Source organism: Mauremys mutica, chromosome 7 (assembly GCF_020497125.1).
Source record: "Mauremys mutica isolate MM-2020 ecotype Southern chromosome 7, ASM2049712v1, whole genome shotgun sequence".
Lineage (NCBI taxonomy): Eukaryota > Metazoa > Chordata > Testudines > Geoemydidae > Mauremys > Mauremys mutica.
The window spans coordinates 9,799,404-9,814,393 of record NC_059078.1 but is presented as its reverse complement, the minus strand read 5'-3'; the positions used below and the strand labels follow the sequence as shown (position 1 = coordinate 9,814,393).

The 14,990-nt window shown below is 37.7% G+C and overlaps 1 protein-coding gene across 16 annotated transcripts in view; it reads left to right on the top strand.

Moving 5' to 3' along the window:
* FOXP1 (forkhead box P1) overlaps positions 1-14,990 on the top strand; it is a 498,144-nt gene that overhangs the window by 399,897 nt on the left and 83,257 nt on the right. For 14 of the 16 annotated variants that reach the window (XM_045023138.1, XM_045023137.1, XM_045023134.1 and 11 more), the window contains 3 exons: positions 4,828-4,965; positions 6,095-6,184; positions 11,881-12,040. In XM_045023138.1, coding sequence (XP_044879073.1) covers positions 4,828-4,965; positions 6,095-6,184; positions 11,881-12,040 — 388 coding nt within the window. The remainder of the gene's footprint in view (positions 1-4,827; positions 4,966-6,094; positions 6,185-11,880; positions 12,041-14,990) is intronic. The other 2 variants (XM_045023148.1, XM_045023147.1) reach the window with 1 other exon arrangement.

The following is a 14,990-nucleotide window of genomic DNA, read 5'->3' as shown; positions in this document are numbered from 1 at the left end:
TAGTTGTCTAAAAGTGAAATTCCATTTTTCATAATGATACAGAATGATAGTTTCTGCATGAATAGTTCTAGCAGTTTAGCTTTTTTGTTGTTGTTGTTTGTTGTTTTAAAGACTGAAATATTATGTCAGAAATATTTTATGCTCCCAGGATGAATATGGGTACTGTGTTCAGTACTTTATTATTTTATAAGCGTCAGATACAGACTGCGGCATTATGCTTTTCTGTTTGCCAATACATCAGTGGTCTCTCTTCTCTTGTGGTGTCACCAAAGTTATTTTTTTATGTTGCTTCCCTTGAAGGTTTCTGTATTCTGTATTTTTCACATTTTAGTCTTATGATAGGCACTCAAGTTAATGGTTATTTATACAGCTCTATTTTTCATGTAGTCCACTTTTTTAATTACTGCTCTATCCTTCATTCTTCCTTTTTATGTGTTCAGTTATATTTTTGCTCCATTTAACTTTTGGCAACAAAGCCTTCATCCAAAGAAACACAGTCTTGAAATCCAGATACTTGGCATAATAACTAGATTTGTGCCAAATTTTAACACACTGTCACAAGGAATGAAGGTTTTGCTGGCAAAGATTTTAGTTTTGTGGGTTTTTTTAACCTAAAGAAATCATCCACCTCTTAAATGTACTGTGATAGTTAACAATAGTGCAACCAGCTCCAATTATGAGATATGTGGAAATTGCATTCTGTGCTGGTTTATTCTGTATACAGGTTTTAACTAGCTGAAAATATTTGGTTAGTATTTAATTATGTTAATATAAGTGAAAAGGGAAAAATAGATTATAATCATTTTCTTCCTCTTAACTCTATCCTATTTAGATAGAACAGTGCCAAATGTGTCATTGGTGTAACTCCATTGTTACATTGAGGATGAGCTTGGCCCAAGTTCTTTGTTTTTCTTTTCTTTTTCTTGGTAAGCATCCTATAACATGGTATATTTTCAGGGCTGAGGAGATGGCCCAGAGTGGAAAGGATTGTTGTGGAATCCTGAGAAATAGCAAACAGAGCCTTGAGAGAAATATAAAAGTCTGAAAGCAATTGTTAGTATTAAAGACATTTTTTGCCGTTGATATTAGGATGTCAGCAGGTCTATACTAGTAGAGTTCCAAAAGCCAAAATGCAGCTGTATTTTTACCTCCACTGCCAGTTTTACATGCAGCTGGGTGTCTCCCACACCCTATTGTTATCAGTCAACAATTCAGCATACAGTCTATTAAATATACCAACAACAACAACAATACTGTGTCCTTCTGAAAATAGAAATAAACAACTAATTAAGAGTGATTTCTATTGTTCTTGGTACGTTAGCATTCTCTATATGTATCTGCCAGTAGTTTAATTTGAACTTCAACTCCCTGAAGGCAGTAAGACAGAATTATTTTAGTTCTTCATAAACTGCCTTCTGTGATTCATTGTTAACTCATAAAACACACTCATTTTCATCTGCTTAAACAGGTATGCCATTTCCAGTGTAGGTTTATAATTATAATTGTTTTTGTTTTTGGCAACACATTTAAATTGACAGTTGAGAGAGAGAAATCTAAAATTAACGTATAGCCCCCAGTTCAGGTGTGACTTACTATCACACAAAATATCAGAAATAAATATTTTTCTCTGAAGTAATGTAAAGTATATTGTACAGTATCTTAAAATAAAGTTTAATTTTGACTGAATACACTCAAAAAGGGATCAATAAATATTAGAGAGCTGTAGTTAAGAACTTACATGACTGTTTTAAATACTATTGATTTAAACCACTGGCTAGATTTTATGAATCAAAGTGTAATTTCCAAGCTTTGGCTATATTTCTCAACTCTAAAGCACTCTCTCTTGTGTGCCTTTAGCAGCTTTCCAGACATTCAACACGGGATTAAATGATAGTAGTTACAATGATCAATAGGTTAAGACCGGTACAATCACTCTTACCGCTAATGACCTCAGTAGTAATGGGTAATAAAGTGTGGGCTATAATAGGCTATTGCTGGTGCTGCATGCCCTTTGATTCCTAGTATTACTAGGGACTAGCTACAAGAAAAAGTTGGACATTGGGAGTTAAGGGAGTGGATATATAGGCCATAATTCTTAACTATTTAAAGTCCTTAAACTATGCTCTTTTTTTTCTTTGACACAATAGTTTCTGGTCCATTTGAATATGTTTGTTAAAGGTTTCCATAAGTTATTTTCATGATATGCTGGAGCAGAAACTTTGGGTAAATCTAACTTTTATTACATTTATAAATTAAAGGCAGAGCCCTCTTTAGCAGTACAGAGCTAGCTGGTGTGACAATGTGGTTTCAGATGATAAAAGTAAGTTGAGCTCATCAGCACGCTCCTGCTGTCTGAAAGATGTCATATACGTGTTTTCTGCTACCTGTAAAACATTTCTGTTTTAGCAAAGTATTAACAGTTTCTGTTTAGAAATTCTTCATTGGAAGGTACACAAACACTTATCAAATGTAGGAGCAAATCTTGCCCTTAGATCCATGTGCACAACTCCCGTGGAAGTCACTGGGAGTTGTCCATCCATAACCAAGGGGAGAATAATGTGGCCCTTAGTATTCATCACTGATTTGTAGGGTTTTACAGCACCCCACCCTGTTCCTGTCTGTATCCCTGGTTGTTGTCAGAAATCTGATTGAAGAGTATTTGTATTGTATATCTTCCAAGAATAGCACAGAAAACATACTTAAACATGCTTCCTTCTCTGTTTGCTCAGTCATATTTCAATAAAAGGTAGTGTAAACCTCAAGGAAAAGTAAACTTCTTTTGGGATGGAATAACAAAGATGAGTAAAGCTTAAAAGCTAGTATGGTGACTACCCAATATAAGTAAAAAAAAAAAAATTCTACTTTGAAAAAGTTATTTTAAAAATCACATGGATTAGGATACTCAGAATTAATGAGTTTACTGACAGATGATTGAGGCTTCTCAGGGTCTGTCTCAATTGCTATGGCACTTCTGTAGTGCAATTGCTGTCCAGTATGTTCACTATAGAAATACACATACAGCTAAATCCTGGTCCCAACCAAGTCATTAGGAGTTTCACCATGGACTTCAATGGAACTAGGAACTGTCCTGTAATTAAATCTTTATTTTCATAGTTATCAGATGTGACTGTCTGTTGTATATTATGGTGGGTTGTCCAGATGTACACCATAGTGCACATTCAGAAGCACTCTGGGATACTGAGAACCCCTGGGTGACATTCCAGTGCCATATAAATGAGATGTCAAAAGTGCGTAACCATTTCTTGGACTTTTTCAAACAAATGTCTTAAAAGCAGTTCCTGGGACTTGCACATAACATGTGCACAACAGCACTGGAGGATGTGCACTGTACGTGAATCTGACCTTCAGGAACCATTTTTAGTTCATCAAAATTAGCGATGCTGAGAAATCAGGACATCAGTGCATAATGACTGTGAAATTAGGAATGAGAGCTTGCTATGCAAATGACAGGACAAATCATGTGAAAAAGTCAAGATAAACTGCATATTAAGACATTATGTTACATAAAATTAATACTGCATTTCTCTCTTGCTTACTACTACTCTGAAAGATTTTTTTAAAAATTCTTTTATCTTCTGATCAGCTATTGTCTGCTGATTTTTAAAAAGTGGTGCGCAGAGAAAGTGCAAAACATGTTATTACCTTTTATTGTAATACATGAGATGACAAGAGATCCTTTTTAACAAAGTATATCCTTTACTGCTTTTAGTTCTGTGCTGTCACATATTTGATTTGAAACTAAAGAAAAGTAAGGTGCTTAAATATTACTGTTAAAAGTCATATGGGTTTTGTCTTTTTGCTCTATTGTTGTTTTTTCTTTCTATTTTTTTCCCTTTTTTATTATTTCTAGTGAAATAGTCTTCTTGCATTACTGGGACTGACAAAATGGTTCTCATGTAGTCTGCAAATTAAATACAAGTGCAGTGATTATTTTGAATAGCTAAATTACATTCTAGAAAGCTTGCAGAATTCATAGCATTGTCATTAGGTATCCGCTTGAATACAATTTGTGTAACCTTGGCCAAGACAGCCTGTCATTTTAATGTCAGTGTTTTATCTGAACAAGACATCATCCTTTCAGATACAGTGTACAGGTTCCTTGCAGAGATGCCCGTGCAGAAACGTGTTAACAGTTGCAAATATGAAATGCTATCAAGTTCATCACTGTAGCTGTTTGTCACTGAAATGTCATGGAAAGCGGCTTTTAATGGTATCTCACGTAATATGAAAGAATTGAAGACATCTGTATGCTGGGTGAATATGGAATGGTAAAGACATTCTAGTAGGGTCTTTCTGTTAAAATTGCATAGGAACATAGGTGCTGTTAGTCACATCTCTGAGCTTTCATTCATTTTCTTAAAATCGTTGTCTTACGAGGGTCTAGATCCCATCAATGTGGGACACCAGATCGTTTTTTCTTTTTTGTGTGTGTCTGTTGAGTTGACTGTTTCTTCTAAAAATAAATCTATCTTGACAGCTTATTCATATATTGAAATAATTTTCATTGCAATAATGCTTTGGAGAAAAAGACTGTAGCTGGGAGAAAATAAAATCAGTGCTTTCATGTTTACTCCAGTGGGCTCTAAAAGCTCTTGCGCTTTTCAGTACTTTGCCACTACAGAGGATGAGAAGTAAGCAATACAGCAGAAAACAGGATGGTGTCTGAACCAGTTCCGTAGACATAGCAATGGACAAATCATTATCAGGATAAAAAATAAATGCTCAATATTAAAACGTAAAATAAACTGTAGTAGAACTTTTTACAAAGTGCTCTGACGTCTTATGCCCTCTATGTTCATGCTCTAGGTCCCAGTGTCAGTGGCTATGATGACACCTCAAGTTATCACTCCCCAACAAATGCAGCAGATCCTCCAGCAACAAGTGCTAACTCCCCAGCAACTCCAGGTCCTGCTCCAGCAGCAGCAGGCACTCATGCTTCAACAGGTAATTGTTTCTTTTACAGCTGGTAAGATGGCTATTATAGGTGTGCTAATGTCCTTAAATATTCCTGTAGTGAAAGCTGCCTACATACTGGAGCACATATCTTATAGTAGCTGCATCTGGGGTGAGCTGATTGCCCTGTTGTACTTAAAGCTAGCGATTGCTATTGAAAACAGAAGTGCAGGGACTAAAACTAACAGCCTTTCCCAGATCGCTACATAAAGATGCACATTTAAGAAACAAGAATCCTGCAGATGCCGCCATTGCTCACACCTGCATCCTCCTGGGCACATCACTTCCTTCTGACTAGCTGGAATAAACAAAGAATATAGTTGAGAGGGGTTTTCAGTTCTAAAACTTATTAAACCAATATGGAACAATAGGGACTCTCAAAACCGCATCAACAGCACCGTGGCAGATTTGCAAACCTTAACCCTTGAATTTCAGCAAACGAATGTATTCTGGAGTATCAGTTTTCCTGGGTACCCAATTCAACATGTGAGCCTGTGTCAGCTAAAAGTTTGCATCAAATGAAGTATGGTTTTAAAGTTTACTTATCTTAATGTGCTGCACAACCTTAATTCATTAATTCCATGATGACTTTAAAGGCCACTACAAGCTAAACTTGTGTCCTCTTTCCTCACTGTCACTCTCTGTCCTTCATTCACTGAGTGGATGTCTAAACTGCGTACATCTACTATCCATCTGGGAAGTGGGGAGGGGGAGGGGTATTATCTGTGATTCCTATGTATGTATTGAACAAAACTTAATACAGTCAAACCCTATCATTTAGAAAGCATGTATATGTTTCACAACAGAGATTTACCAGCCTCTCTCAGCAAGGGCATTTTGGCTTTGTTGTTACAATCAAAGGTCATTCCTTGCCTTATTTTAATTAGTTTGTGTAGAAAATGGTATGTTTTTCATCCGTTCATTTTGGAGATTACTTTTCAAATGATAATGCCAAGAATAGTCAGTGTGCACTGAATTTATTGTCGAGTTTCAAACTAAAGGTCAGACCATCACAGATAAAAGGATGCTGTTTTTCAAATCACAGTTTGTGTGTTACAACAACAGGGACACGGAATTGTCCCTCCACTTTGTTACTTACCGTGTTTCCTCTTCTTTATAGCAGCAGCTTCAAGAGTTTTATAAGAAACAACAGGAACAGTTGCAGCTTCAACTTTTACAGCAACAACATGCTGGAAAACAGCCTAAAGAGGTACAGACAATACCCATTTTACTTTCAAACCACAGATCCCGGGGGACTGCCTAGTGGCTATTAAACTGTCATTCATCTTATAAATGATTACACAACTGAGCTGACTCTATCAGGTCTCAGCTTTCAGCTTTAGAGTTATTGTCCTGTTTTCTCTTTTATTTTCTTGTGCTTCCCATTTGCTTGCTGCCACATATTTTATAGCACAACATCACACCTTGCTGTTTGGTGTGAGTATTGGAACAAGTATCTTGACTAGTGTCTTTGGAGAGTGTTTTTTGGAAGTGAGTTATTTTACACTGGGTGAAAATAAGGATGCAGTAGTCAAGATGCTGTGCTCTCAAAGCAGGGAAATACTTCAAGAGGTTTTGAGTGCAGGTTCCCTGTATCAAGGCAGAGGCTCAGATTACACATTTGTCATAGTTGTAACTTAGAACAAGAACTGCCTTTAGGGAACATTTGTTGTGACACAGACCAACAAAATCTGAGATGCAAAGATAAGACTGAAGGGCCATCTCAACTCCTCACATTGTGCCTAGCTATTACAGCACACGTGATATTTATAATAGCAGGAGACATCGATCTGTTGTCACTGCAATACATAGACACAATGGGACAAGTTAGGGCCGAAAGTGTCTGTCTGAACTTGAAATACACTTGCTTTTCTAAACTTCTATCACAATCAGAACTTTGCATCGTTTATAGCGATATTATTATTATTTAAAATTTAAGAAACCAAATTTCCTGCTTGAAGTAACACGAGAAACTATGTAGATCCATGTTCAGGGACCTGAACATTAGTAGTCGGTGACATCAGTGTCTGGATGGACACCTCTTAGTAAGCTGCTTCTTGGCACAAGATGCTGTGTAATGCCTTTCCTAGCGGTGAGGCGTTCCTGTCGGTGTGGCAGGCATGCTGCGCGAAGCTCACATAATAAAAACGGCCCGACCAATTTTTTTTCTTTTCTTTTCAAATTTGGTGAGTTGTACCATCCATGGCACATTTCAATCCAGTGTGAATTTTTACAGTTGAGCTATAAACCACTGAAAATAGGGGGGTTGTAGTGGAAACGCTGACACAACCTTAACTACAATGTGCGAATGGGCACCACTCTAATAAAAAAGGAACAGATTAAAAAGTGTCTAAAATGTAAATCTAAAGGACTAACAGTAATTAAAATGGAAATGGCACAGGGAGGGAAGGCATGTAATTGTGAGATATCACTGTGCAGAATGCTCTCAGCTTTGTTTTGCTGGCTGTTTTTCTAATTCAGTAGGGCTTACTCATCAGTGGCAGTTCAATGTGCGTTAATGACTCTGGGATGCAGGCATCACTCTGGACAAAGAAATGATTATTGTGCGGTCAAAAGAAGTTCAAAGACAAGAAGGGAATTTCAGTTTTTTCCTTAGAGATCCACATTCAAGAGCATATAAATTAAGCCAAATGTTAAAAACCACAGTCTGAAAGCTGACTTCAAAGTCACAACTCTCTAATTAATGAACTGCAAGCTTCAGTTTGGACAAGTCGTGGTTTGATGCGCCCATAAATCAACATGACAGGTCTGTTTCACAGTCTCAGACAGTGCTTGTCATTGAGTCACATCAGATGTAAACACAGCAGAAAAAAGAGGGAATATGAAGGAGGTGCAATTGATCAACAGAATTGGTAAAAACCCACTTTTGAAGCGCATTATGCATGATCACAGGAAATGGCTATAGCCTCAAGAGGCTGTCTCCTTCTGCTGTTGCTTTTTTGAATCAGATTTCTAACAGCCTTCAAAAGGGAGAATAAGAATTATGGAGCTTCTCCCCTGTGGCTGGCAGGCAATAACCCCCTGTTGTTATTTTGTGCTTCTTTCTTTTCAAAGGCGTCAAAATTTAGTTTTTTAAAGATCTTTAACTCTATATTTGAAGGCAAACAATAAAGGGCTGCCACTGTCATTCTTATCAGTTACCAGAGATTGTATTTTTTCTTTCTGTTGCCACTTCTTATTAACCTCTTATTTGGTCTATTAGACATAGTTTTGAATGCAAGCCTGCATGCTGGGAGAACATGAAAGTTCAGATGAGCTCAGAGGGCAGATAAAGAAATTTGAAGGGGAAAGTTACACAGCAGAATGAACGATAAAAGTTAACTCTTCTAAATTGCTGTTGTCAGACAGGAGAGCATCTCCGACACAAAGATGATGGCTTGGAGTTGAAAGGAAAAAAAATACTTTGTGTTAAAAGGCAAGAAGGGAAGTTAGACAATGTGATGGCATTTTAATGTGTAACACACTGATTTACTGTGGTCACACTTCTGATATTGCACTATCCAGAGTTACAATAAGAAAAGACTCCTTCCTGTTTTAAGAAGAATATTATAATATAATAGACATAGGAGAATAAGGGTCCAACACTCTTTTGCTTTTACTACTATTTTTTTTCCTGACGATGTTAGTTAGAGGCCTGTTTCAACAATGCATTTCATCCCACAGGTTTTTCAGCCCCATTTTCCTGAGCTAAAGAGGGTGTTCTTACTAAATTAGCATGCAGTTGGTGGTCCTTTTTGGTGCTAAAAAATGACAATGGAGTCACATGCTAGCAATTTTGTGATGTGGACTGGTGGTTGTGATTTTAACATGGTTTGAACTTGGACATTGACAGATGGAAGAAGCCTATTAATTTACTGTATCCCCCAGTCATCAGTGGCTCATAATTTTGTACCATCAGTTTACGCACCCCACCCCCCACCCCCCAAAAAAACAAAAAAAAACCCCACCACCAAAACCCTGTTAGTCAGAGAGATTTGACCTATAACCAGGACAATACACAGGACTTCTGTGACCTTTTCTTTTACGTTGTATTAAGGGGAATTTACAGCATGATGCAGAGCAAGTTCCCATTAGTGATTGCAAGAGCTCTTTCTGTAACTCACTGCAATCTTGCTTTTTTTTTTTAAAAAAAAGCACGATCTCATCTAGTCTCCAAAACCGATTCCCTGATACCTGACAGAACTGACTTTGAGAAGCAGCGGACATAATTAATTTTTAAATAAAGGTAACAGAAGAATCCCATTTTGTGTGTTCAAGTTGGGCTAAGAGAATTGTTTTAAAAAGGCCGTTTGTCCTCCAGCAGTTTTGACAGTTTATGTTAGGCGGTAGGGAGTAACCTAAGAAAGGAAAACAGACCTTTGACAGAAGCTTATGGGAGGGGATCAAAAATGCAAGTTTTATCAGGATATTTCAGCATTTTAACACTGACTACTGACCTGACAACAGGACTGCACTGAGACCTTTTTTGTATGCATTCAATTGTGAGAAGTAAACAAACTGACTTGTATCCTGTGTTTGGTAACTGGGTGGGGAGCACAGTTTGGCAACGTGTGTTGCTTTTAAATTCTTTCTTGGACAATGGGCCTTGTATACTTTTATATCCTGGCTTTTCAAATGTAGAGAGCTTTCATGAGCTTTTCTTAGGGATAGCTGAGAAGAGAACCAAACAGGCATCAGTCAATTTATATAAATAAAGTGTTGTAAAATCTTAATTTACATTAGATGGCAAGTAACCAACATGTCCAAACCAGGGAATATTTTAACTCTGTTTTTGTTTTGTTTTTTATTATGATCACGTTGATCATTTTTTACTATGAGAATATCTGAAGAGCCAAAAATTATTCAAACGTGAACATCATCATCATTGTGGTTTACATTAATCTGATAACTTGCGAAATAGGAAAAACAATTGGATCATTTTGAGCATGCTGTTTTACAAATGAAAATGCTGGCTCTTAATTTTAATTTATTTAAATTTTTGTTGTCGGTACTGTAGATTTTGTTTTTCAGAATGGAACTCAATTAACTTTCTCAGTGGTATGGGGGTAGGTCTGAAATTGGTTGCTAATATGAGATTGGTTGGGTGTTTGCTATAAAATAAGCCATTTGGGGATTAGAACAAAAATAGCTTCCATTACTCTAAACTTTCTCCAATTGTCTTTTTTAAAAACCAAGCTTATGTCAAGTTGAGCATGACTGGGTCTATTCTCTCATCACTGCACTGATGCCTCTCCCGTGATCCGAACGGAGCATTCCATATGTGAATGGGATGAATTGATTCCTTAAATTTTTTCAGGGACTTTTTAAAATCTGGGACCAGCTCCTCAGTTGGTGTAAACCATTGTCACTCCAGTGACTTCAATGGATTTCACTGTTACACACCAGCTGAGGATCTGACTCAGGATCTTTAAAGGGACTGTAAGGCATTAAAATGCGGGGGGGGGGGGGGAAGGTGGTGATTGGACACTTTGTAAGAGTGCCTGTGCCTGCAGTTTTGTAAGAGTTAATTTTCTTTCCGTAATTGTTAGCTATAATGTGGATAAGACCTCCACCTTGATATGATTCCTAGCAGATTAGGGATATTAGATAATTTCCTTCTATTTATTGTACTGCTGCGCTGTATTATCTTTCTATCACTCAGATAATTACTAAGGAAATCTACATAAATTGTTTTTGGCTAGCACAAGGAACTGCTAAACACTGGCATGATGTATTGATGTTTTACACAACAAAAGTTTTCCTCCTGTCATTGTACAATAAATAAAAAGATATGTATCAAAATGCAAAGCCTTTCATGGTTTTTTAAGAACAAAGCAAATAAAATACAAGATGAGCATGGAAGCAAAACCTAGAGGGTTCCTTAAACTGAAGCAAAATTAAGAACTCTGAAGCCTGGAGTACAGTACATATTAAACACTCACATTCAAGTAAGATGTTGTTTGCTAAATTATGAATGTATGTAATTAAAATCTAGTGGCTGTTTCTGTGAAAGATTTACAATGTTATTTCATCGTTTGTCATGGCTAATTAACAATATTAGATGAAGTTTTTCTTCTTCAAAGGTCTGATTTTTTCTCATTTATTTATGTCAGAAGTGATAAACAGAGTAGTTAAAAGCTTCTCCGGGCGCAATAGTGAGAAAAGCAACATGTTCTTTTACACCTCAAAGGTTCAAGGTTCAAATCCCAGTGGAGTACAGCAACTCTGTCTTCTTTATAGTGAGAATAATTAAAAATTTCAAAGTGCAGAAAGTAAAAGTCTTAAATATAGCATGGAACAATTCAATATGCAGGAGAAAGTACTGTAACTTGATTAATGAATAAGAGAGAGCAAGTATAGAAAATGCAATAAATTAACCCAATCAGTTGCCTTAATAGTTGAGACAATCCTTGCATGCGTAAACGGAGCATGGCACAGGATTATTTTTCACTCCTCTTAAGTATGATATGACCTTGCAATGCGATTTTTCCATTTATATTCATGCTGTTAATTCTGAAGCATCACCAGTTGTTTCAGACTACACACGGGTTGCTTGATTCACCACCAAAATGCGACCACTTCTGGGTTGAAACTTCTGTAGCACAATAGAACACAACAACTTAGACCATGAAATGCAGAATAAATATTTCATGTGACGTTCCGGGTGGAGTTTAGGTAGGAAGAATGTAATTGCCCAACGTGGAATTTGGCCACAACCCAGTGGTTAACACTGCTACTGAAATAATGACTTGGGATCTTTAATCAGAAGTGGTCAGGGCCTCCATTCAATGTCCTTTCTTGGTGCTGACTATAATCAGATGAAGTGTTTTGAAACTGGGAGCCATTTAAATACCTTGTATAAATACTTAGTTCTGAAATGACAAATATGGCTTTTTCCCCTTTCAGCCACAGCAACAGCAAGTGGCTACACAGCAGTTGGCCTTTCAGCAGCAGCTCTTACAGATGCAACAACTGCAGCAACAGCATCTCCTGTCTTTGCAGCGTCAAGGTCTGCTAACAATCCAGCCTGGCCAGGCTACCCTGCCTTTGCAGCCTCTTGCTCAAGGTATGTGTGCAGTCTGGAAACCACCAGCTGTAACCCTCCATCTCGGGGCTTTAGAGAAGATAACAAATGCATCTAAAATGGAATAAAAGCTCCAATAGGCTGGTAAAGTAACGGATGAGAAAGGAACTGACAGGCAGGTTGCTCATTAGAAGGTTTGTAGCTATTCTGGGAAGCACAACACCGAAGTGTTGCATTGCTCTCGCTAGAAATGGCCAAACAGTGTGGAGTTTGGGTTGAGTTTGCATAAGTATCCAGAAGGCTGGATATGAAGCTCCTAGGTCTACAAATCTAGATATGTTCAGAATAGGCTTGCTAGCAAGATTGCTGGCACTTTGGTCATGGCTCGGAATAGCAGGAGAATAGCCTTTCATATGTTATTTCGGCACTTCAGGTCCTTCCTGACGGGAAATCAGACATGGGAAACTCAGACCCAAATGTTGCCGATCACTGGGAGTTTGATTCCCTTTTATCTCTAGATATGGGCAAAGGTGGGACTGTTTGGGTTTTTTCCATACCTATTTTACTCATCCTTGATTCCGCTGCAAGTAAACACACAGTGGACCAGATCCTCAGCTGGTATAAACTGGCATAGCTCCATTCTCGTCTCAAACTGAAGCAAATTAGGATTAACTCCACTGAAGTTAATAGCGTTATTCTGGCAGAAATCAAGAATCAGACCCCATGCATCTTTCCACAGTCACATACTCTGCAGTAAATTAGTACTCCTCCGAAGCACTTAGGTTATGAAAGATTTCTTTAAATGTGTTAGTAGGTCCTTTTTATTTAGCAATACTTTTGAGAGTGTTTAAAAATCTATAGTTTATTTCTCCTCTACGTCATTTTCACTGTGTTACACGTCTTAAGACACTGAGACCAGCCTCAGCCCAGGCCGTTCTTATTAAGAAGGCAGACTGTTAGAAGTTGACATGGCTTGAGGAGTGGGTCTTTAAAATATAATGCTGGTATTTCTGAAGAGTTTTCTCTTCCCGTCTCTCATTCCCTCCCCACAAAAAATGTGTTAAATTTAAAGTCACCTTAACCTCTCAAGTCAGCTCAGGTTGAATGATTTAGTTTCTTCAAAGCTGTTAACAGCCTCAAGGCTCCTACCGATGGCTAAACCCTGCAGTGTATTTGTATTTAGATACATTCACTTAAACAGAGAGAAGAAGTTCTACTCCCCATCTCCCCGTTCCCCCCCAAAATACACACATTGCTACCGGAGGATGTAAGGAGAGACCTATGTGTGGTGGGATCCTCATTGGCCAAGTTGGGCCACGTGTTTACTTCCTTCCCTTTCCTAACTTCAGTTTGAAGAAATTAAATTCCGCATGTGTCATTTATGCCTTGGCTGCCTAAATAATGGAGGTCTGACATTGGACTTGCCATGCACGTGAATCTCCCGTTGATTTCAGTTGAGGCTGTGTCTGTGAGGACTGCAGGATTGGGCCTTTGATATTTACTCTTCCTCTAGCGCATCTTTGTCAACGGGGTGGGGAGGAATAGTATGGAACTAGTCCAGAAAAAAGGCACGTAGGCTATGCCATTTGTACTTGCAAAATGTTACAACGTGCATTAATTACACCTTCAGATTTATTGTTGGAAACATCGCAAGCTGTTCCTACACACCCACTGGACTCAAGCTTCAACCTTTCTAATTTTTCCCACAGCTCCTATACTATTAAGTTTGCTCAGTAAGGTTCATTGTATAGTACATCAGTTAAGCTGTCCAAAAGAGGGCAATTGGGCAGTGACAAGACACGCTCATGTGTAATGTGAAAGAAATGAATGTGGTGATGCATGAAGTGTAATCTGTGCAGTAACACATCAGAGACACCAGTAGGTAATTCAGCAGTCATGGCATTGATTGATATGGTTAGCAGTGTAGTATAACTATTAGTCCCTACAACATTAGGAAGGAGCATACTTAAAACCTAAGGGGTGCCTAGCTGCATGCCAGAGTTCACAAATATAAACAAAGGTGCTTCAGAGGTCTGATTCTAGTGGGGAAATGAACTATAGTGTTGATATCATCCCTTGTGAAACTGGGACTCACTTTTTTTTTTTCCAAACTAACTTGAGAATTCAGGCAGGTTGGAATACAACACTTTTTTTTTTTATCAGAGAGAGAGAGATGATGGCTTAAAACTGATGTCATTATGAGGTTTAAATCAACTTTCTGCTTGCTTGAACATGGTCACCTGGGTATGGAGGTACAAGGACAAAAAGAGGTTGAGCAACTCGGTTTGTCTTTGAGCCAGTGATACCTGGGGTTGTGAAATTGAGTTCCATGAACAGTAATCTGTCAACTGTCCCCACAACATACATTTTTTAAACCCGTGCCTGCATTTTCTTTCATAATGAAAGAGACTTGTTGTCCTGAAAAATGCAATGATGAGCCAGAGTTATGGTTTAAAATAATTTCTAAAAACCATTTAATTTAAAAAAGAATCCCTAGTGTACCCTTTTCTTTGAGAATATTTTGCCAGACTGGAACAAATACTGTAAAACACACACAAACCCCGAATAAATGTAGACATGTATTCATGACAAATTAAAACATTTGCTACCTAGTCGTATTCTAGATGGCATATAGTAGTTGTAATATTAATAAATGTTTCCAAGGAGTGAACCACAGTTTATATGTAATTTTTGTTTTGGTTTTCAGAATTCGTTCATTGTTCAAACTACATTTTTTGTTTCAGCACTTACCTATTGTCTTATACAAAATAGCACATCCTCTAATGTTATATTTTTGTAATCTCTGCAGTGTCGTGCAGATCTTGGACACATCTGTAATCTGGATTTTACATCTGCACGCAGCCACAATTTTAAAATAAACCCAATTTCAGCAGTATTCTAAACTATTAGGGCTAGTTCTTCAAAATCAGGCTATAAAATTAATCCTGCAAATCTCACTTCAGGTCTGCAAATGATAGGATGGAGGCATCTA